Source organism: Macaca nemestrina, chromosome 10 (genome assembly GCF_043159975.1).
Source record: "Macaca nemestrina isolate mMacNem1 chromosome 10, mMacNem.hap1, whole genome shotgun sequence".
Classification (NCBI taxonomy): Eukaryota; Metazoa; Chordata; class Mammalia; order Primates; family Cercopithecidae; genus Macaca; species Macaca nemestrina.
Genome location: NC_092134.1, coordinates 38,069,258 through 38,092,618, shown reverse-complemented (window position 1 = coordinate 38,092,618; position 23,361 = coordinate 38,069,258). Strand labels below are relative to the sequence as shown.

Here is a 23,361-nt window from a genome sequence, read left to right as displayed (position 1 = left end):
ATAAGGAATGAATAAGTGTATAAACTGGAATACTATAATAGAAGCCATGAGAACAAATGGGGTAAATTTACATGTACTAACATAGGAAGAAGTCTATGAGTGTAAAAAGCAAGGCAAAGAATAGGATGTGTAAATATGTGTATGTATTTAATTGTCTAATAAATATCTCATGGAAAAATTCTAGTAGGACACCAAACCGTTAATAGTGGGGTTAGTTACCTCTGGTGAGTGAGGTTTTACTTTATAATCCTATACTTCAATTATTACTTTAAACATTAAAAAAAAAAGTTAAAAACTAACATGACGGAAGTTAGAGTAAATTCAGTTTCACTTTTAACTGATTCTAAAGTTTTAAGGAGGAAACAGCTAACCAAAGTAGTTTACTAGTACACACAGGAAAGGAAAAATAAATGGAGAAAAATCAGAGCTGGCTTATGCTATGCATCTTGTAATAAGAAAATACCTTGGCATTGTTGGAGAAGCTCAGAAAAAAAGGAGTATAAGTGCAAAGGATAAGAATACCAAAATTATTACTAAGGAAAAAAGACACAAGTGGCAGATGAGAAATAACCTACCAGATTATTGTGTCACTAAAAGAAAAGTGAAAGGACTGTAGAAACCAACTACAGAAAGATATCTATTTACATTTATCCAAACCCCAAACCAAAAACCCTGATGGTATAGCTAGTTATGTTTTTAAAAAGTTCAATTAGGAGGCCAGGCACGGTGGCTCACGCCTGTAATCCCACAGCACTCTGGGAGGCCGAGGTGGGTGGATCATGAGGTCAAGAGACCGAGACCATCCTGGCAAACATGGTGAAACCCTGTCTCTACTAAAAATACAAAAAATTAGCTGGGCGTGGTGGCGGGCTCCTGCAGTCCCAGCTACTCGGGAGGCTGAGGCAGGAGAATGGTGTGAACCTGAGAGGCAGAGCTTGCAGTGAGCTGAGATCAGGCCACTGCACTCCAGCCTGGGGGACAGAGCGAGACTCCATCTCAAAAAAAAAAAAATAAATAAAATAAATAAATTTTAAAAATAAAAATAAATAATAAAAAATAAAATATTAATAATAATAAAAATAAAATTTTTTAAAAAAGTTCAATTATGTTAGGAAAGAAAAACAGCAAGCCTACTCTAAAAAGATGGTCTTTAAGGAATGAAGAAAAATTACCTTTTATTATCTACTTAGCAGTAGGCAATGGCTTAGATACATTTACATTCATTATCTCACCTATGTGATGTAGTTCATAATCAAGCATTTCTGCTCCTAATTTACAGACACTAAGCCTCATTTAGGTTACTTGGTCCAAAGACACAAAAGCCAGCAGATGCATAAAAACAGAATTTGAATCTTTTTGCTCCTTTATACCTCCTTACACAATTTAGCAAGTAAAATGCAAAAGTCAAATTTCTCAGTAGAGACTCCTCCATTTAACGTTAATATTTTGGGATGTTAAGGGCATGTTTGCTACCAGTTTTTCCTGTTAGGAAAATAAATGAGTGTTGTACTTTATGTTCAAAACATCTTTCCTTTAAGAAGCAAAAAGAGCTGAGTAGAGACTGTAGTTAAGTTTATCACTAAGGCATCTAGAAGAAAAAAAAAAAAAAGGCCGGATATGATGGTTCATGCCTGTAATCCCAGTACTTTGGGAAGCTGAGTTGGGAGAATCGCTTGAGGCAAGGGGTTCGAGGTCAGCCTGGACTACATAGTGAGATCTCCATCTCTAGTTTTTAAAAAAGCATTAACTTGCAAAACACTAAATATGTTAATTTCTTTTACAAATAGGTACAGGTATTTTTCTCTAACTACTACACTATATTGTGGGTTTACTTTTTTGTTTTTTTTTTTTTGAGGTGGAGTCTCCCTCTGTCACCCAGGCTGGAGTGCAGTGGCATGATCTCAGCTCACTACAACCTCCATCTCCTGGATTCAAGTGATTCTCCTGCCTCAGCCTCCCACATAGCTGGGATTACAGGCGGCTGCCACCATGCCTGGCTAATTTTTGAGTTTTTAGTAGAGACAGGGTTTTGCCACGTTGGCCAGGCTGGTCTTGAATTCCTGGCCTCAAGTGATCTGCCTGCTTTGGCCTCCCGAAGTGCTGAGATAATAGGTATGAGCCACTGCGCCTGGCCTACATTGTTAATATTCATTAAAATATGTATATAGGACTCACAATTAGAGGTTATATAATTGTTTATACTATTTACTTTCATAAAGGAATATAACTTTTGAGCCACTTATATCTGGTAATACTGAAGGCACCAGTCCTCAGGGAAAAGTATCAGTGATACTGCAATGAACCCAAAAAATTACAGGTTTCAAAACCACAAAGTTACAGGAAACATTACATTATCTTTCAGTGGTAAAAGATTCAGCTTTCTGGCTTAGCATTTAATGGAAGGCTACTGATTACATTATTCAATAAATAAAGTTGCCTGTGGTAAATGGTGGTGGCTTGGAGCTTTTGGTTATATTGTAAGGATCTAGGTAGAGATGACTGCTGCCATACTTACTCCAGGCAAATCATGACAAGTACTCTCCACTACCCCGCAGTGGAATCTACCACTATTCACTTAACCTAAATTTTGCAGGGAAAACTTAAAACCACAACTGAATTACTCTAAGTACTGAAACTACAAATCTTAAAACAGAAAATCAATACCTTTGTAAAATACAGAAGCCTTGTAAAATACAAAGCTGCTAACCATGCACTGTTGAGTAAAATTATTTAAGTTACTGTTGCCTTGAATTAAAGTAAGTGATCAAAACAATCTTGATTTCGGAAAATGATTAATGTTGCTTATCTGTTTCTCTCTGTAAAATTATAATTTTGTCACCAACTTTTATATTTTTAGATAAAAATGCAACCTAATGCCAGTTTCTACTTTTAGAATAGCTTTTATTTCCATATAACAGAATTTTTCCATCATTATATCCATATGATTAAGTCAACACATAAATAAGATCTATGAATCATCTAGACGGGGATAAAAAATAAGAGTTTGCATAATGGCCTTGATTGCTAGATCAAGTTATTCTAATTACAAAGAATCTTGTGGTTGTTACATTGAAACTGATTCTCAATACAGATCACAGGAAAATGTGGCTACCACTATAAAAATGACTTATTTCATAAACAGACACTTCCTGAAGCCTTATTTTTGGTTTCTTCAACATCTGCGTTATTTCCATAGGATAATTATACTCAATTTAATAGAAGTACTTAAGATCAATGGTGGTGTAAATAATTCAACGAGTTCAAACCACTCCCCAAAATTCCTCCCTTTTGTTGTTTTATTATAACTGATAGCTTATTATGAAAAATGTCACCAGGTTACTTTTTAGACATATGAATGTGAGTTACAAGATGAGTGAACTACACTTAATATTTTAAAATTAATCAATTGCTGGCCAGGCACAGTGGCTCACACCTATAACACCAGCACTTTGGGAGGCCGAAGTGAGCAGATCACTTGAGGTCAGAAGTTTGAGACCTGCCTGGCCAACATGGCGAAATCCTATCTCTACTAAAAATACAAAAATTAGCTGGGCTTGGTGGTGCACAACTGTAGTCCCAGCTACTCAGGAGGCTGAGGCATAAGAATTGCTTGAACCTGAGAGGTGGAGATTGCAGTGAGCCGAGATCATGCTACTGCACTCCAGTATAAGTACTTATTTTAAAAATTTTGGTAGATAATAGACTAATTGTTCTCCAGATTACCTCACCCTCGGTAGTGTGTACTTGGTTTTCTGTATCCTCACTATACTTGATACTATTGATCATTTCAGTAATTACAAAGCAGAAAAAAGACTCCCAACTAAATAAAAAAATCAACTGCCAATATGCAAATTTACATTACCTTTTTTCTACAAACAAACACACTGAACATTGGGCGAGGTGGTGCACGCCTGTATGGGAGGCTAAAGCAGGAGGATCACTTGAGCCCAGGAGTTCCAGATCAGTCTCAATGACAGAGGAAGAACTCATCTCTTAAACAAAAAAACCCCCACAAAACTAGAGAAATTCTGAAAGTTGAATGTTAAAAAAGGACTGACCATCATTTTAAAGGTTAACCATTCTAAATCAAGCTTTTAGCCTATGTAACTATAATATCTTGAGCATGATTTAATGCATAGTATAATGCTGATTAATAAACCAAATTATAATGTTAAATATACCTTTATTCAATTCTCTGTATGCCTTTTACAATCATGTTCACATGTTTGTTATATTCAAAATAGTCTCTTAAGGATAAGGGGTGGGCAATTATTATTCCCACTTGGTAAACAGAAGAACAGGTATACAGGATGTGAAAGCGAATTGTTTACAAAATCATATTGGTGAGTAGGGTCCTAGGAGTTGAATAAAAACTTTCTAACTTTGAAGAAAAACTTTCTAACTATGGGCTTAACTTTTTCCATTGTTTTGCCTTTAAACACACCAGTTATTTTAAAACAATTTAAATAAATTTGGCAAACTTTAGGTAAAGCTTGAGTTTCTTACAGTAGGCCATTTTCTATCTCATCTGATTTCTTCAGAACAGAATATAGATATACTCTTTTTTTTCTTTTTAAGAGACAGGGTCTAGCTTCGTCCCATGCTGGAGTGCAGTAAGCCATGTGATAATGGCTTACTTCAGCCTCGAACTTCTGGGCTCAAGTGATTGGCCCCCCCTTAGCCTCTAGAGTAGCTGGAACTACCAGTGTGCATCGCCATGCCCAGCTAATTAAAACATTTTGTTTCTCGCTCTGTTGCCCAAGCTGGTCTTAAACTCCTGGCCTCAAGCCATCCTCCTGCCTTGACCCCCCAAAATGCTGGGATTACAGGTGTTAGTTACCATGCCCAGCTTCAGATGTACTCGAGTGGTAAGACTAACCCTCTAAGTCACTGTAGTGGTACTATGGGGGTTTACATTTTCTTTTTTTTCTTTGAACCGCATGATTGGAAAACAATTATACTTTTAACATAACCACTGTAGGCAAAATTCAGCTCTTTAGTAACATACCTGGGATGAACACTGAAATAGTAGTGATGAGAGAAAAACAAGAACCTAGGGCAGTCTTACAGTCTCTCTATCTATGAGCCAGTGAAAGGCCTGTTACAAATGCTAGCCATAATCTATCAATTCTACTGATTCTGTTCCATCCAAATTCTTAACTTAGTCAAACTACAAAATATGGATACTCTTCCACATAAATACAAAGAAAATACTAGTTAGCTGCCATGATTTGTCATATGAATGACCCAACTTGAAGCTATGTTATACTGTTTTATCCTTTAATGCAAATCTTCCCAGAGTAAAAGTTTTGTTTAATGTACATTTGTGCTACAAAATCACATTTATAGTCAAGATTTCAAAACACTCACCCTAGCGCCTGGAAAGAAGGAATCGAAAGTGCCCAGTGCATTGATAAGAACAGCAGTCTGGACGCAGACTCCCCAATGTAGTGCACATTCAGGTACTCAGGCATAGGAGAAGGCATGGTGAGCTAGTATGAACAGGGATTTAGGTAAATTATCTTATGACTGAAAAGTTCTAAATTATCATTTCTTTGAAAAAGTTGAATGTAAACATAACACATCAAATGAGAGCTAATATATTCATGAAAAAAGCTAATCTTGAAATAATCCAAGTCACTAGAATTTACAGCTAACAGGGCTTAGAATAAATAAGTAGCCCATAGTTTCTGACAAGCCAATATTCAGACAAGCAGAACCTCAATAAATATCAACTATGATATTATCTGGTTATGTTACTTCCTGTCTTGGTCTAACAATGTGTTTCTTTTCCTTCTTTCTCTCTATTAATGATAGCATACAACAAATTCAGTTTAAGGAAAAATCCTGTCTGCTAAATGTTTCTTTCATTTAGGGTAAGGCGTTAACAAATTAAAATGCTTACAAGACCAGGAGAGTACGGAGTGCAACAGGCTTGCTTGTACCAACTGGGAAGAGCATATTTATTCCCGGATAAAGGGTACAGCTGTGAATTGAATTCAGTGCAGTGAAAACATATTGAATTGTGGGCTCAGCACTGCCAGCTCTTTCAGTTTTTCAAAGAGCACATTCTGTGTGAAACCTCCCTATTTAAAAAAAACTGGCAGGCCGGGCATGGTGGCTCGTGCCTGTAATCCCAGCACTTTGGGAGGCGGAGGCGGGCGGATCACAATGTCGAGAGATCGAGCTCATCCTGGCCAACATGTTGAAACCTCATCTTTACTAAGATACCAGAAAAAATTTAGCCATGCGTGGTGAGTAGTCCCAGCTACTCAGGAGGCTGAGGCAGGGGATCGCTTGAACCAGGGAGGTGGAGGTTGCAGTGAGCCAAGATCGTGCCACTGCACTCCAGCCTGGGTGACAGAGTGAGACTCCATCTCAAAACAAACAAACAAAAACCCAAAAAAACCCAAACTGGTACTAAATTAAAAAATATATATTTTAAAAATTACAAGTATGCCTGTAGACATACTACTAGCAAGTGATCAGTTTATATTGCTGATCCAGTTCTTTAAAATGTCTGACCACTGTTGAAAATTTTTCTACTTTGTAATTACTGAAATGATCAATAGTATCAAGTATAGTGAGGATACAGAAAACTGGGTACACACTACTGAGCATGGGGTAATTTGGAGAACAATTAGTCTACTATCTACCAAAATTGTTAAAGTACATGCAGTACCACTTCTAAATCTCTGTTCCAGCAAAATACTTGCATACATGCACAAAAAAGCATGTGTAAGGATGTCCATTGCAGCTCTACATCTAACAATGAAATTAAATGCTGGCAACAACCCACATTTCTATCTCTAGAGAAAAGAATAATCCATGTTATAGAACATATGTGGGCATTAAAATTGGAAAGATAAACTGAGATGTAATGGCATACAAAAAATCTCACAGACATCTAAGTAGAAAAAACTGTAAAACAGTATGTATTAAATAGATGACCCACTTTATGTTAAAGAGCGCATATTTAGGTATACCTAAAAAGTACAGAAGGAAACACATCACATAGTTAACAGTGGCTACCTCTGGGTGGGGTAGGTAGATGTGCCCACATTCATTTTTCTAGGGAATGACTATTATAGCTTTCATCAGATTCTCAAAGGTATCTTTTTTTTTTTTTGAGATGAAGTCTCGCTCTGTCACCCAGGCTGGAGTGCAGTGGTGTGATCTCAGCTGTCTGCCAGGGTTCAAGTGAGTGTCTTTTCTCAGCCTTCCCAGTAGCTGGGACTACAAGCGTGTGCCACCAACCCAGCTAATTTTTTTGTATTTTTAGTAGAGACAGGGTTTTACCACGTTGGCCAGGCTTGTCTCAAACTCCTGACCTCAGGTGATCAGCCTGCCTCGGCCTCCTAAAGTGCTGGGATTACAGGTGTGAGCCACCGCACTTGGCCCCTCAAAGGTATCTTCTAGCTAAAATACCGCACCTGGCCCCTCAAAGGTATCTTCTATCTAAAATTTAGGCTTGAGGTTTGAAACAAAGAAAAGTTAGATAAAAATGTAAAAAAAAATCCTGCCTTTGTTCATTATTAGCCAAGAATGGTTTACCTATTTTGGTACCAAGTAATAAAAGAAAAGGACAATTAATAGTTGAAATTCTGCAAGTGAGAAGAAAATTTTTTACATATTTAAGAATGTCTGGGAAAGGTTTATCACAGCAGTAAGTTAAAATACAATTATTTAAGACAATTCTTGGCTGGGCGCAGTGGCTCGTGCCTGTAATTCCAGCACTTTGGGAGGCCATGGTGAGAGGACTGCTTGAAGCCAGTAGTTCAAGACCAGCCTGGGCAACATAACAAGACCCGTATCTACAAAAAAAAAAAAAAAAAAAAGAAATTAAAAATTTAGCCAGGTGTGATGGCTCACACCTGTATCCCAGCAGCTCGGGAGGCTGAGGTGGAAGAGCTGCTTTTGAGACCAACTTGGGAAACACAGTGAGACCTCATCTCTAAAAATAAAAAAATTAGCTGGGCATGGTGGTGTGCACCTATAATCCCAGTTACTTAGCAGACTGTGGCAGAAGGATCCCTTGAGCCCAGGAGGTAGTGGCTGCAGTGAGCCAGGATTGTGCCACTGAACTCCAGCCTGGGTGACAGAGCAAGACCACATCTTAAAAAACACAATATATCATATCTTTTCAGAATTACCCAAGGTGAGTAAAAAGAAAGTCTGAAAAACTAAGGGAATTACCAAAAATTACTAGTTTTGGGGGAAGGGGCAACTAAGATGCAAAACAACAACAAAAAAGTCCTTTGTAGGGATGGGCATGGTGGCTCAGGCCTGTAATCCCAGCACTTTGGGAGACCAGGGCAGGCAGATCGCTTGAGGTCAGGAGTTCAAGCCCAGCCTGCCAACAAGGTAAAACCAGATCTCTACTAAAAATACAAAAAATTAGCTGGGCATGGTGGTGTGCACCTGTAATCCCAGCTACTCGGGAGGCTGAAGTGCTGAGAATAGCTGGAACCCAGGGGTGCACTGGGCCAAGATTATGCCACTGTACTCCAGCCTGGGAGACAGAGCAAGACTCTGTCTCAAAAAACAAAACGAAACAAAACAAAAATCCTTTGCAAAATAGTTTAAAATTGCACTTAAATATTAATACTTGTAATGTGTAAACACTGGATATAATGGTTTTGCTTTACACAACAGTGGTGGTAACTCTGAAAACTTTCTGCTGCTTTATTCATAAAATGTAAATAGTTTACAACACACACTAAAGGGACTCATTATTTAAAATATTACTACACACACCATGTTGAGTTAACTTATAGAGAGAAAATGTGTCATAATCTATCTGTTTTACATGCTCAATAAAACTCTAGTATTCTGAATCAGAAAGCTAACGCTGGCTGAAGAAACAATAGTCCATTTAACAAGTCTTTGAGACTGAAAAGACACAGATTTATTCCTACATATAGAGAGAGTGAGCTTCCTCAAAATGCCTGTAGATCTTTAGGTTTATAAATCGAATTATACACATTTTTCAAATTAGAAAAGTTCAATATATTGAGCTGAATTTTTAAAGAGCATTGACAAGAACTAAACCTGACCAATCTATTTTACAAGTTATTAGATGCCTCTACATATCTTTCTAGCAGTTTCTGTACTGAAATCTTGTAACAGCCTGCATGATATAGCTTTTTTTTTTTGGAGATGGAGTCTCACTGTCACCCAGGTTGGAGTGCAGTGGTGCTATCTTGGCTCACTGAAACCTCTGCCTCCCAGGTTCAAGCGATTCTCCTGCCTGAGCCTCCTGAGTATACAGGTGCCCGCCACCACGCCCAGCCAATTTTTTTTTTTGTATTTTTAGTAGAGATGGGGTTTCACCATGTTGGTCAGGTCTTGAACTCCTGACCTTGTGATCCACCCGCCTCAGCCTCCCAAAGTGCTGGGATTACAGGTGTGACCCACCGCGCTCGGCTGACATAGCTTTTGAAAAATCACTGCATGGCCGGGTGTGATGGTTTAAGCTTATAATCCCAGCACTTTGGGAGGCTGAGGTGGGCAGATCATTGGAGCTCGTGAGTAACATACAGCCCAGCATGGGCAACATGATGAAACCTCGTCTGTATTAAAAAAAAAAAAAATACAAAAATCAGCTGGGAGTGGTGGTGCATGCCTGTAGTCCCACCTACTCAGGAGGCTGAGGTGGGAGGATGGCTTGAGTCTGGGAAGCAGAGGCTGCAGTGAGTCGAGATCACGCCACTGCACTCCAGCCTGGGCTACAGAGCTGGTCTTAAAAAAAAAAAAAAAAATCCTTGGAGGCTGAGCACAAGCACAGTGGCTCAGGCCTATAATCCCAGCACTTTGGGAGGCTGAGGTGGGAAGATCATAGCTTGTGGCCAGGAGTTTGAGACCACCCTAGGCAACACAGTGAAACCCCATCTCCACACAAATATAAAAAAAGCATTTGAGTCAGGAGATCTGGATTCTGCTCCTGACTTTTCGTTAATCACTTCGCCTAATTACCAGTATGACCCTAGATTACATATTTATTCAGTAACTATTTACTTAGAGTTCACTGGGAAGCAGTAAGTGCTACTGTCTCAGTGGAAGAATAAAATAAAAACTGAATGAATAAGCTATAGAAAGGGCTAAGAAAGCTAATGGCATGTGTGAGAAATGATGGGCAGCTGGGTCAGAATGTGGAGGGCCCTAAAAGGTCAAGTTATAGAGACTGGACTTAATTTCATAACATGGGCAATGGGAAGCTACTGAAGGATGGTAAGTAGTGGAGTGACATAATTTGATTTTTAACAAATGTAACGCTGGTACCAGCACACAGGACAAGATGGAAAAGAAAGACTGGAAGCAAATATATTAGGGTAACAAATCAAGAAAGGAATTTTAAAAGGCCTAAAATATGGTGAAGGAAATGAAAAGGGAGGGAGAAAATTCAAGCAATAGAATGGTTAAAATTCAGTTATGGAGTGAGAGGAGTGAGGCTTAGGGAGAATAACTTCCTCTAAAGTTGCAAACATGGGTGACCAGAAAGACTGATTCTAATATGAAAATAATAAAATTTTATTTTATTTTATTTTATTTTATTTATTTATTTATTTATTTATTTATTTTGAGACGGAGTCTTGCTCTGTATTTATTTATTTATTTATTTTGAGACGGAGTCTTGCTCTGTCGCCCAGGCTGGAGCGCAGTGACCAGATCTCGGCTCACTGCAAGCTCCGCCTCCCAGGTTCCCGCCATTCTCCTGCCTCAGCCTCCCGAGTAGTTGGGACTACAGGCGCCCGCCACCTCGCCCGGCTAGTTTTTTGTATTTTTTAGTAGAGACGGGGTTTCACCGTGTTAGCCAGGATGGTCTCGACCTCCTGACCTCGTGATCCACCCGTCTCGGCCTCCCAAAGTGCTGGGATTACAGGCTTGAGCCACCGCGCCCGGCCAAAATAATAAAATTTTAGAAATAAGTATATGCAATTTCCAAAACCACCTCACTTCTGTTGTATATATACAATTTCTAAAATGGGAATATGATCTACCATGATTATTCTTCTAAGGAGATTTTAAGAATCAAGTGAAACAAAGTACATGAAATCATACCAAAAATTATGAAGCTTAATAAAAATCTTTTTCTTTCTTTTTTTTTTTTTTTTTTAAAGATGGAGCCTCGTTCTGTCACTTAGGCTGGAATGCAGCGATGCAATCTTGGCTCACTGCAACCTCCGCCTCCCGGGTTCAAGCAATTCTTCTGCCTCAGCCTCCTGAGTAGCTGGTGTTATGAGCATGCACCACTACGCCTGGCTAATTTTTGTATTTTTAGTAAATATGGGGTTTCGTCATGTTGGCCAGGCTGGTCTCCAACTCCTAACCTCAGGTGATCTGCCCGCGTAGGCCTCCTGAAGTGCTAGGATTACAGGCATGAGCCACCACGCCTGGCCAATAAAAATCTCAAATATTACTATTGCCCTTGATTTTTCAAAATCAAACTTCAAGTTTCATTATTAGACTACTTCTCCTTACTATCAAGATTGCTTTGAACAAGACACTAAAAATCTCTACATCTCTTTCTTCATCCATCAAATGAGAATAAAAATTCTAACCCTGCCAGGTATGGTGGGTCATGCTTGTAATCCCAGCACTTTGGGAGGCTGAGGTGAGAGGATCGCCTGAGGCCAGGAGTATGAGACAAGCCTGGACAACAAAGTGAGATCCCATCTCTACAAAAAAAATTTTTTTAATTAGCTGGGTATGGTAGCACATGCCTATGGTCTCAGCAACATGAAAGGCTGAAGCACGAGGATCCCTTGATCCCAGGAGGTCAAGGCGGCAGTGATTATGCCACTGCACTCCAGCCTGGGTGAGAGTGAGACCCTATCTCAAAAAGAAAGAAAAAAAAATTAAAAATTCTAACCTCAACATATGTGGTGAGGCCCAAAGGAAAGAGTGTACGTGAAAATATGCTGCAAACTACAGTGTACATAGAAATGCAACAGAGGAACAAAATGCTATTCAGCTCAGCAAGTAAGAGAGGATTGAGTTGTTGGATTACAGATGTAGGGTCTTGAAACCCATGACCAGAAAACTTCAATGTGAGAACCATGAAATTACCAGACTCTAGGAGCTAAGCAGGGAAATCACTGAAAAGTAAAACATTTGACTTCACAAGGCTGTAAGTAAGACTCCGAGAAAGGTGAAGCGGTCCTTTTCAGGAAAGTAAGAAAATTTATAGTGCTGACTGTGAGGATACTTAGGAAGACAAAGATGGAATGACAAAAGCCAATCCTAGGAAGAAAAAAAAGTTGTAATTTGCCAAATTCTTCTCTCCAGAACATTTCAAGGAATCAAAAACTTTGAGGACTAACATCAGCAATAAACAGGTAAACTACCCCTACTTTCTAAAGAGCACTCTGTCCTTTTCCCTCATAGTGGGGCCTGTTCCTACATCTGTCTCATTTCTTTCTTCCTCCCATTTAAATCCAACGCAGAACATAAACCTAAGAAAACAAAAGAATGTCTTTTATCTAGAATAAGAAAGAACAATGGGAAAAAATCAACTTTTGCCTTGCTCCACCCTTGTCCATAAATCTTACCATAATTTTTTAGAATATTATTCCAATTACTTTTTCTTATAGCACTTATAAAAAATTTTCCTGTAGAGTGTAGAAAAAAACATTTCTAATTTTTTCCATGTAAATTATCTTTGGTAAAATTTTACATAAAAATAGGCTTCACTGATATATTTTATTGACTACATCAAATTACACTATTTTAAGCCAAAGAGTTTCTCTGCGGCTATTTCTACCAAGTCAAATTTTTTAAATACAAATATTACTTTGCACTCATAATTTCTACTGATACACATATTTATTTGATAGCTGTGCATATTCTCCTTAAAAAAATCCATGGAATTTTATAATCTATAGTAAAATGAGCAGTCACCCTCAGGTATTCCAGGACTACTATATATTGCTAAGTGAAATCTATATGCATTCAATCCCTTTGCATACATCTTGCTAACAGTATCCACAGCTGAGTGGTTAAAATGGAGGTGTCAAAACAACAGGATATTAATGTAGGATCTCCACAGTGAGCATGGCTATAACTCTATCCAAGCATTATTTGAATGACAAATCAAAGGGTAGAAAGTGATTTTCTAGTCTTCTACATGTATTATATCTAGTATTCTGCATGTATTGTTTCTGTCATAAAAAGTTAGGTTGGTGAAAAAGTAATTGCAGCCTTAAAAGTAATGGCAAAACCCACAATTATTTATGGGAACAAAATAAATTATAAATGTACCTTCTCCAAAATGGCTAAAAAGTATAACTTAACAACTAAAAGTTAAAATATATTACATGTGTATCTTTTTAAATTTTATTATGTAATTTTTATTTATAATAGAGATGAGGTCTTGGCATGTTGCCCAGGCTAGTCTCCAACTCCTGGGCTCATGCAATCCTCTGGCCTCAGCCTCCCAAAGTATTGGGATGACAGGTGAGAGCAGCTGCACCTGGCCAATTGGTATCTTATAATAATGCTGGAAGCCAGCTAATTAAGGTGATACATAACAAATGGAGTTATCTGTAATTACTATGGTAAGAACAAACTATCTGGGTCTTACTGATTTACAATATAGTAGTAGCTAGGCATTGAACAAAAGCAGTCCATTCAACACATCATGAATGCCAATACTTAAAAGTTTAATAAAATGTGCTGAAAAGTTATAAAAGCTAACATTTATAGATTTAAACCCAATAACTGCTATTATAACTGATTTAATAACAGGATGCTTTATTAAGCCATTATCTTACCTACATAAGGCTTTAGCCTCCTGCATAGATGCACACTAACATGCCCAGCTTATTCAGTATCTTGATAATCAACAGCAGAGAAAAGCCTAAAAAATTTTTGTTTCTATATGCAGATGAGTTTTTTTTCTTTTTTGAGACAGAGTTTCGCTCTTGTTGCCCAGGCTGGAGTGCAATGGCGTGATCTCAGTTCACTGCAACCTCTGCCTCCCAGGTTCAACCAATTCTCCTGCCTCAGCCTCCTGAGTAGCTGGGATTACAGGCATGCACCACCACGCATGGCTACTTTTGTATTTTCAGTAGAAATAGGGTTTCTCCATGTTGGTCAGGCTGGTCTCGAACTCCTGACCTCAGGTGATCTGCCCACCTGGGCCTCCCAAAGTGGTGGGATTACAGGTGTGAGCCACTGTGCCTGGCCCAGATGAGTATGTTTTAGCTGCTGTTTTGAAATTCTATCAGGGATATTTCTGACTTCAAAAGCACAACAAACATACTTTGATTTTTGAAAGGTAGATCAAAATCAAGCAATACAACATGCAAGTTTAAAAAAACATATAGAAATACCCTGAAAGCTACATGTGAATCGCTGAGAAGTGGTCCCTCTTTTTCGGTGTAATTTATGCTTGAATCTCCAGTGATTAGGTGTACACTTCCTTCCATGCCTGCTACTGAGCTCTGGCAGGCTGTGCTCTCTCCTGGATTCAATGCTTTTGCAAGAGTGTCAAATGCCCTGTATGAAGATATCAGAAGCTGTGAGCTTGACCAAACACCAGAATAAAATAACAATTCTACATAGGATTCTAGAATTAAGATTTAAGCCTAAAAAAACTGGTCAGGCTGGTCTAGAACTCAAGTGGTATGTCCGCCTCAGCCTTCCAAAGTGCTGGGATTACAGGCGTGAGCCACATGCCTGGCCTAAAGTCTCTTTTTAAAATCTTGCATAATTAAGGGGGAGAAACATCTTCATATTTTCATACAATAATATGCTTTTAAAAGTTATATATTTTTATCGCTTGAGCCCAGGAGGGCAGGGCTGCAGTGAGCTATGATCACACCACTGTACTCCAGCCTGGTTGACAAAGCAAGACCCTGTCTCAATTAAACAAAATTCTTGTTAATGAATTATTTTTAAAAAACATTATATTTTTGATACTACAAGACTATCAGTCTATTTATTTTGTATACAAAAGTTACTTAGAACAAGGAAAAGAACTTATGTTTACTTTATTATGCACAGTACAATAGGTCTTAAATTTTATTTAAAAATTCAGAAAACATTTTACTTTACTCATGTTTATTTTTGAAACACGTTCTCCCTCTGTCAGCCAGGCTGGAGTGCAGTGGCATGATCATGGCTCACTGTAATCCTGAACTCCTGGGTTCAAGAAAGCGATCCTTCCACCTCAACCTCCCGAGTAGCTGGGACTACATGTGCGCACCACCATGCTCAGCTAACTTTTAAATTAGCTGTAGAAACTGGGCCTCACTATGTTGCCCAGGCTGGTCTTCAACTCCTGGACTCAAGCAATCATGCCACCTGAGCCCCCCAAAGTGCTGAGATTACAGGCATGAGCTACTGCACCTGGGCAGAGAGTATTTTAAAATGTGTGGTCATACAGCTAAATATAAACTGTAACAATTTGATATTAGAATAATAACAAACTAATGTTACTAAATACTCAAAATAGTTCCCCATATTTTTCAATAGGCCTCCTAGAGTTTCTTGAAATCTCATGTTCAACCAAGTACTACTTATTGTGACTCTTAAATGTAGTTTATTCAATATATATATTTTGTTGTTTGAGAAAGAGTCTCGCTCTGTCGCCCAGGCTAGAGTATAGTGGCATGATCTCAGCTCACTGCAACCTCTACCTCCGGGGTTCAAGCAATTCTCCTGCCTCAGTCTCCCAAGTAGCTGGGATTACAGGCATGCACCACCACACCCAGCTAATTTTTTTCATTTTTAGTAGAGATGGGGTTTCACCATGTTGGCCAGGCTGGTCTCAAACTCCTGAACTCAGGTGATCCACCCACCTTGGCCTCCCAAAGTGGTAGGATTACAGGCGTGAGCCAGCACGCCTGGCCAATTCAGTGTATTTTTATCGTATCTTTTTTTTCCTTTAGAGATGGGGGTCTAGTTGCTGGTTGACTCAAAATCCGAGGCTGAAGTGATCTGCCCACCTCAGCCTCCTATACACTAATGTGTTCAGCTTATTCATATTTTAAATGATAAACTCAGTGTAGGAAAAGCCTGAATAAATTGTTTCTATATCCTAAGCATTAGTATTTACAGAATAAAAAACAGAATTCTGATACTACTTTCTTCAAGTATAACTTAAAACTGTAGTTGATTAAATCTTTTACATTAATTTTCATCACTAGAAATTGAGGAGTAGGATCAACATGATTGCTGAGAATGACAAATGTTTCACTCTCCATACACATCTTCATCTTTAGAAGAAGAAAATTCCTAAGTTTTAAGACTACATGTTTGCCGGGCGCGGTGGCTCAAGCCTGTAATCCCAGCACTTTGGGAGGCCGAGACGGGCGGATCACGAGGTCAGGAGATCGAAACCATCCTGGCTAACACGGTGAAACCCCGTCTCTATTAAGAAATACAAAAAACTAGCTGGGCGAGGTGGCGGGCGCCTGTAGTCCCAGCTACTCGGGAGGCTGAGGCCGGAGAATGGCGTGAACCCGGGAGGCGGAGCTTGCAGTGAGCTGAGATCCGGCCACTGCACTCCAGCCTGGGTGACAGAGCGAGACTCCGTCTCAAAAAAAAAAAAAAAAGACTACATGTTTAATCTTCTAATATTCATTTATTTATTTTGTCATTTAGAATATAACTTGTCATACTGAATGCAAGTTTTCAGTTAAAACTTTCTATGCCTTTATTTTTCTAAGTGAAAATAGAAATGTAAGTTAAGGATTCCTAATACTAAAATCCAAAATGCTCTAAAATCAGAAACTTTTTGAGCACCAACATGATGCCGCAAGTGGAAATTTCACACCTGACTTCTCATGATGGGTTGCAGTAAAAATGCAGGTGTATAACAGTTTATTCCCTGTCCAAAAGGGAAAAAAGACCCTCCCAGCTGAGATAAATCTTTTCTGCACACGCCCAGATTCCCCCAAGCAAGCACACCCACTACAGGCCAGACATGCCAATGGCAGGTTCCCCTGATTCCCCATAAGGAGCCAAGATCTATGTGCATTACTCACTGTGGATTTTTGCATATTCTCTTCTTTGTGGTGTAAAGATATTTTTGAAAAGGTCAGAAAGGCCTGCATGGTACCCAGAGTAATGCAAACATTCCAAAATCTGAAATCTGAAATGTTTCTGGTCTGAACAAAGCATTTCAGATAAGGGATAATCAACCTGTATTTGTTTTCTGAAACTTTTATAAATAGCACATAAAAATGTTTTAAGAAATACTGAAAGGCATGTAAACAAAAGGACATTGATAATCAAGAGAGACCTTACCTTGAAACATCACCGTTGGTCTGCATTTCTTGAAATTCACACAAAGAGGTATCATCATTGCTTAAGCTTTCAATCATAGACATTTCATTACTATTTTGAGAAAGATCTTTCGTTTTTCCAAGATTCGCTAATGATGTAACCACACTGGCCAATGTACTTAAATCTCCCTGACATGATTCAGCCTTTAAAAAGAAGGGTATTAAAATTCTGTGAATTGGTATCAGTATTTTTTTCAATCTGAAATATCCAATTATAGATTATGATATGCCAAGAAAAAAGAAGAGCATGATAAATGAAACCTGGAAAGTTAAAGGGCTCTGAGCTTTCAGAAATTTCTTGAGGAAAATACAAATTTAAAAACATCAGGTATATTTCTTTTTTTTTTTTTTTTTGAGACGGAGTCTCACGCTGTTGCCCAGGCTGGAGTGCAGTGGCGCGATCTCGGCTCACTGCAAGCTCCGCCTCCTGGGTTCACGCCATTCTCCTGCCTCAGCCTCCTGAGTAGCTGGGACTACAGGCGCCCACCACCGCGCCCGGCTAATTTTTTGTATTTTTAGTAGAGACGGGGTTTCACTGTGGTCTCCATCTCCTGACCTTGTGATCCGCCCACCTCGGCCTCCCAAAGTGCTGGGATTACAGGCTTGAGCCACCACGCCCGGCCGGTATATTTCTTAAGAAATGTTTATACATATGTGTATATATATTTTGAGATGGAGTCTCGCTCTGTCACCAGGCTGGAGTGCAATGGCATGATCTCAGCTCACTGCAACCTCCGCCTCCTGGGTTCAAGCGATTCCCCTGCCTCAGCCTCCCAAGTAGCTGGGATTACAGGCACATGCAACCACGCCCAGCTAATTTTTTGTATTTTAGCAGAGATGGGGTTTCACCATGTTGGCTAAGATGGTCTCGATCTCCTGACTTTGTGATCTGCCCGCCTCGGCCTCCCAAAGTGCTGGGATTACAGGTGTGAGCCACCGCGCCCGGCAATATATGTTACTTTTTTTTTAAGAGACAAGGTCTTCCTTTGTCACCCAGACTGGAGTACAGTGGCACGACCATAGCTCACTGCATCCTCAAATTTCTGGGCTCACGTGATCCTCCTGCCTCGGCCTCCTGAGCAGCTGAGACTGCAGGTATGCACTGCTATGCCTGGCTCGTTTTTTCATTTTTAGACATGGAGTCTTGCTGTGTTGCCCAGGCTAGTCTTGAACTCCTGGCCTCAAGTGATCCTCCCTGCCTCAGCCTCCTGAGTACAATTTCTAAAACTTACTATACAAACTATAAACTTGTATGGAATATAAAGAATACTAGTGAAGGGGGGAAAAGGGCAAATGAATTGTTGAACAGACTTCCTAAGATGCCAACTTTTGCCAGACACTGTGTTAATTAAATGTGTTAAAAGGCACTGTGTTAAACACAAACATTAAAAGAAATAGATCAGTTACCCATTATTCTCTTCACTTTTTCGTTACTGGAGTTGAAAACTCTCTATATAGGTAAGATACTGATCTTTCGATTTGTCTTTTTTTTGAGACAGAGTCTCACTCTGTTGCCCAGGCTGGAGTGCAGTGGTGTGATCTCAGCTCACTGCAACCTCCACCTCCTGGGTTCAAGTGATCCTCCCAGCCTCCTGACTACGGGCGCACACCACCACGTCCAGCTCATTTTTTTATTTTTTGTAGAGATGGGGTTTCATCATGTTGCCCAGGCTGGTCTCAAACTCCTGGGCTCAAGTGATCTACTGCCACAGAATCCCAAAGTGCTGGGATTATAGACATGAGCCACCATGCCTGGCTTGTCTTCATTTTTTAATGTTTGTTGAAAATATGCATATTATTTGTGCATTAACTACAATTATTTTATAAAAAAGAATTTTCGCTCAACTCTTTCACAACCTCAGAAATATAATTTGTACAGGAAAGTACTTTTTCTTTTACTTAGTTATCAATTTTCAGAGCAAGAAGTTGATACCCTAGCAATTTCTAATTGTGATAGATGAGTTTTTCTGAGTATAATTTTTAATTCATAGATTTTCATATATTTGATGCTTTATTTTATTTAAATTTATTACCAATCTAATGAAAAGCCTTTTAACTTGCCTTCTATGGCCTACTGGGCCAATCCCTTAATGGTATCGTTTTGATTAATACTTTCTTCATGGTTTTTCTTTTTGGTGTTTTTTTTTTTTTTTTTTGAGACAGAGTCTCACTCTGTCGCCCAGGCTGGAGTGCAGTGGCGCTATCTTGGCTCACTGCAAGCTCTGCTTCCCGGGTTCACGCCATTCTCCTGCCTCAGCCTCCCGAGTAGCCGGGACTACAGGCGCCCGCCACCTCGCCCGGCTAATTTTTTCCATTTTTAGTAGAGACGGGGTTTCACTGTGTTAGCCAGGATGGTCTTGATCTCCTGACCTCGTGATCCGCCCGCCTTGGCCTCCCAAAGTGTGGGATTACAGGCTTGAGCCACCGCGCCCGGCCCTTCTTGGTGTTCTTAATCCTAAAATAACACATATGTTCCCATGATGTTTCATTTATTATAACAATTATTCAGTTTCTGTGAGATTTATTTTGGTGAATCAGTAGAATAAAACAATTTTTGTGCCCTCCCCAAATTAATCTATGGTCCAAAAATCATTTACTGAAAACCCTACCAGTTAGGTTCTTACATAATTAATACCCATACATGCATTTTATTTAACCTCCATAACAACCCTGTGAAATAGAAATCATCATTCCTCTATCGCCAACCAGAAGAATGACCCAAATAGTAGAAGTGGGACTGGCTGACTGCAAAAGTCTATGCTTTTTTTTTTTTAGAGACACTCTATTGCCTAGACTGGAGTACAGCGGCATGATCATAGCTCACTGCAGCCTTGAACTCCTAGGCTCAAGTAATCCTCTGCCTCAGCCTCCCAAATAGCTGGGACTACAGGTATGTAACACCATGTCTGGATAATTTTTTTTGTTTTTAGAGACAGAGTCTCGCTATGTTTCCCAGGTTGGTCTCAAATTCCTAGCCTCAAGGAGCTCTTCAACTTCAGCCTCCCGAGTTGCTGGGATACAGGCTTGAGCCACTGTGCCCAGAAAAGCCCACAATGTTAAGCACTGCCCCAAGAATTTTTCTTATATTTGAATAAAAAGTACATTAGTTAAAATTTTTAAATGCTTTAATATTCACCTAAAACTTAGTTTATATATTCTCTTCTCTCTAGCAACACATCTAACTGGATTCTTAAGTTTTTGCCCCTAAAGATTCTTAGTCAACATAAAAAACTTTCATCTTGTGACTTCAGAGTTTTGGGGTCATTTGTCAGAGAAGCTTACCATAAGGTTGTCCTAACAATTTCATACAGAGATATACAAGAGAGCACAGTGTCTGAGCAGAGTAGTCTGTCAACGAAATCTAGTTCCCTTCCTTTCCTGAAGGAGTTAATATGTCAATAAAACCAATTATCATTCTAACCTTGAATCATGTAAACAGGGCTAAGTGAAGTTTTCCAAAACATACGGCAAGAGGCCACTGCCTCACCTAGCAATTACATGCTAAAGCCCAATCTGTAAGACAGATACTCTTATTACTCTTATTTTACAGATGAGAAAGTGAGGCACTAACAGGTCAAATAACTTGCCTAATGTTATATAGCTAGCAAGTGGTAGATGAAATTTGATTTCGGAGCCTAAGTATTTAGAGTACCTTAAAGTAGCAAGTGACAAATACATAACGAATCTTGCCTAAGTAGGACAAATAATCTTATAAGTTATATAAAATCAGATCCTGGCTAGGCAGTGGCTCATGCACATAACCCCAGCAATGTGGAAGGCCGAGGTAGGAGGATTACTTGAGCCCAGGAGTTCGAGACCAGCTGGGTAACACAATGAGACTTGGTCTCTACAAAAATAGGAAAAATTAGCCAGGCACAGTGGCATGTGCCTGCAGCCCTCGCTTCTTGGGAGGCTGAGGTGAGAGGATCACTGGAGCCTGAGAGGATGAGGCTGTGGCAAGCCATTACTGTGCCACCACTGCACCCCCAACTTGGGTGACAGAGGGGACCCTGTTTAAAAACCAAACAAACAAAAAACCCAGATCATAGGCTGAGAGAAACCCTGATTGTAGGCTTCCTAAAATCTGTTTTCAGATATGAGTTTTCAGGAGAAATTTTTGTTTCTTGTTCTCCCAAAGGGCTTCTGACAAATACAGAAATTCTTCATGTTCAATTTAAATAAACAAACTGTTTTTCTTTTAGACCCTTGGTCTAATGTAGAGCTGCTCCAATCTCTAAGAGAACTGGATGACCTGGATACATGATAGGAGAGCTCTTGCAGTCCTATTCCTACTCTTGACTCAAGTAAGTATTTTGATGGAGATGAGCTGAGAATTTCCTTTTACCTGAAATATTTAAATATGTTAAGTATTTTGGCACTAAAAAAAAAACCATGTATTTTGGCACTAACAAATCTGTAAGGGAACATAAAAGAAATATTAAGAATTTTACACCTATAAATGTCTTTTACTGAGGACTCGTATTTCAAGATGAGGGAAGAGTATGTGTTTGTTGCTTTCATGTTGAAGTGATAATCATCCTAGTGAAATTAGGAACATTTCTGATTTTTTGTTTTTTTTTTTTTTTTTTTTTTTTTGAGACAGAATTTCACTCTTGTTGCCCAGGCTGGAGTGCAGTGGTGCCATCTTGGCTCACCGCAACCTCCACCTACCGGGTTCAAGCGATTCTCCTGCCTCAGCCTCCCGAGTAGCTGGGATTACAGGCATGTGCCACCACACCCAGTTAATTTTTCTATTTTTAGTGGAGACGGGGTTTCTCCATGTTAGTCAGGCTGGTCTTGAACTCCTGACCTCAAGCGATCCACGTGCCTTGGCCTCCCAAAGTGCTGGGATTACAGGTGTGAGCCACCGTGCCCGGCTGAACATTTCTAATTTACGTTAAAAAAAAAAAAAAGGCATCTTGTAATGTGGAATATTTAAGAACAAAGCAATTTACCAAAGCAAAGGAAGCGATTAGGAAAACATTTGAAAATGCTTAAAAATATCTAAGCTTTAAATTGTACTAAACACACCTTATCTGATGTCATCAGCACAGTTGACTCAGTTTTTACTCCAGATGGATGAATATTCACGAACATTCCTGAATCTAAAAGTCCTGTTGACCTGTAACAAATAAGCACACATTTTGGCCTGAGTTTCATTGGGAAGAAAAACAAAATGACCAGCTACTCAGTGTCTGTTTTACTTTACCTTGTAGTTTCACTATCTGTTACAAAAGTTGGAGTTGCAGTTAATGGGCTACGAAGGTCCTTTCGGATATAGATTTTTTCTGTTGAAGCGGCACAGTTGGAAGATTTTTCTCGTGATACTTCAATGGGTTTTCTTTCACATTGGACAGCTACAAAAATGTGTTAAACTATTATATCACAATATAGGATTTACAGACAATTATAAATGTAAGCTGTAGGCAAGCTTAATGCTGCTAATAGGAGACATGGCTACTATACTAAACTCCAAAGATAACCATCAATCTTTAGAAATTATGTGCGAGTTCAACAAAGTTGCTTTAGATTAGTAAAACTAACCAATTTGCATCTCTCATTCTTTTTTCTCTCCCTGCTCCCCCATTCCTGTGATAAAAATGAAAAGGAACTCTTTTTTAAAAGTTCACCATCAAGAAGAAAGAACTAAAGTTAGTAGTCACTTACCTATCTATATGAGAGCTTTAAACAAAATGAAGTGAAATTTAATCCATTGAAAAAATACTGAAAGGAACAAAAAGGCCTAAGGTAGATCTTTTATTAATGAAGGGCAAGAGATTTTTGAGAAGTAATTCAACTACTTGGTCTTCCTTTCTAAAATATAATACATAGTATTTGTAAGAATTTTATCTCATAACACTTAGGAGATAGTACAGTAAGGTTGTTAAACTGCCAGGATTCAAAGCCAGCTTATGCCACTTACATTAGTTGTATGACCTTGAGCAGGTTTCTCAACCTGTTTACCCAAATGTAAAATGGGTAACCTGGTACCTACTGCAGAGAATTGCTGTGAGAGTAAGTTAATACATATGCTAAGTGCAGTGTCTAGCATAGTGCGAGCTCAATCAAT

At 39.1% G+C, this 23,361-nt stretch overlaps 1 protein-coding gene and 1 long non-coding RNA gene across 12 annotated transcripts in view; one reads left to right on the top strand and one right to left on the bottom strand.

The window, feature by feature from the left end:
- LOC105483687 (nuclear receptor subfamily 2 group C member 1) overlaps positions 1-23,361 on the bottom strand; it is a 52,040-nt gene that overhangs the window by 14,022 nt on the left and 14,657 nt on the right. For all 6 annotated transcript variants that reach the window (XM_071071293.1, XM_071071297.1, XM_071071298.1 and 3 more), the window contains exons 6-10: positions 22,501-22,648; positions 22,323-22,413; positions 17,254-17,435; positions 14,334-14,499; positions 5,371-5,492 (exon numbers count right to left, since the gene is read on the bottom strand). In XM_071071293.1, the coding sequence (XP_070927394.1) occupies positions 5,371-5,492; positions 14,334-14,499; positions 17,254-17,435; positions 22,323-22,413; positions 22,501-22,648 (709 nt within the window). The remainder of the gene's footprint in view (positions 1-5,370; positions 5,493-14,333; positions 14,500-17,253; positions 17,436-22,322; positions 22,414-22,500; positions 22,649-23,361) is intronic.
- LOC105483685 (uncharacterized) overlaps positions 1-23,361 on the top strand; it is a 58,694-nt gene that overhangs the window by 30,784 nt on the left and 4,549 nt on the right. For 3 of the 6 annotated variants that reach the window (XR_988484.3, XR_011608957.1, XR_011608956.1), the window contains exon 2: positions 21,494-21,595. This is a non-coding gene — a long non-coding RNA (uncharacterized lncRNA). Of the gene's footprint in view, positions 1-7,824; positions 8,159-12,288; positions 12,339-21,493; positions 21,596-23,361 lie in introns of those variants that run through there. The other 3 variants (XR_988486.3, XR_011608958.1, XR_988487.3) reach the window with 2 other exon arrangements.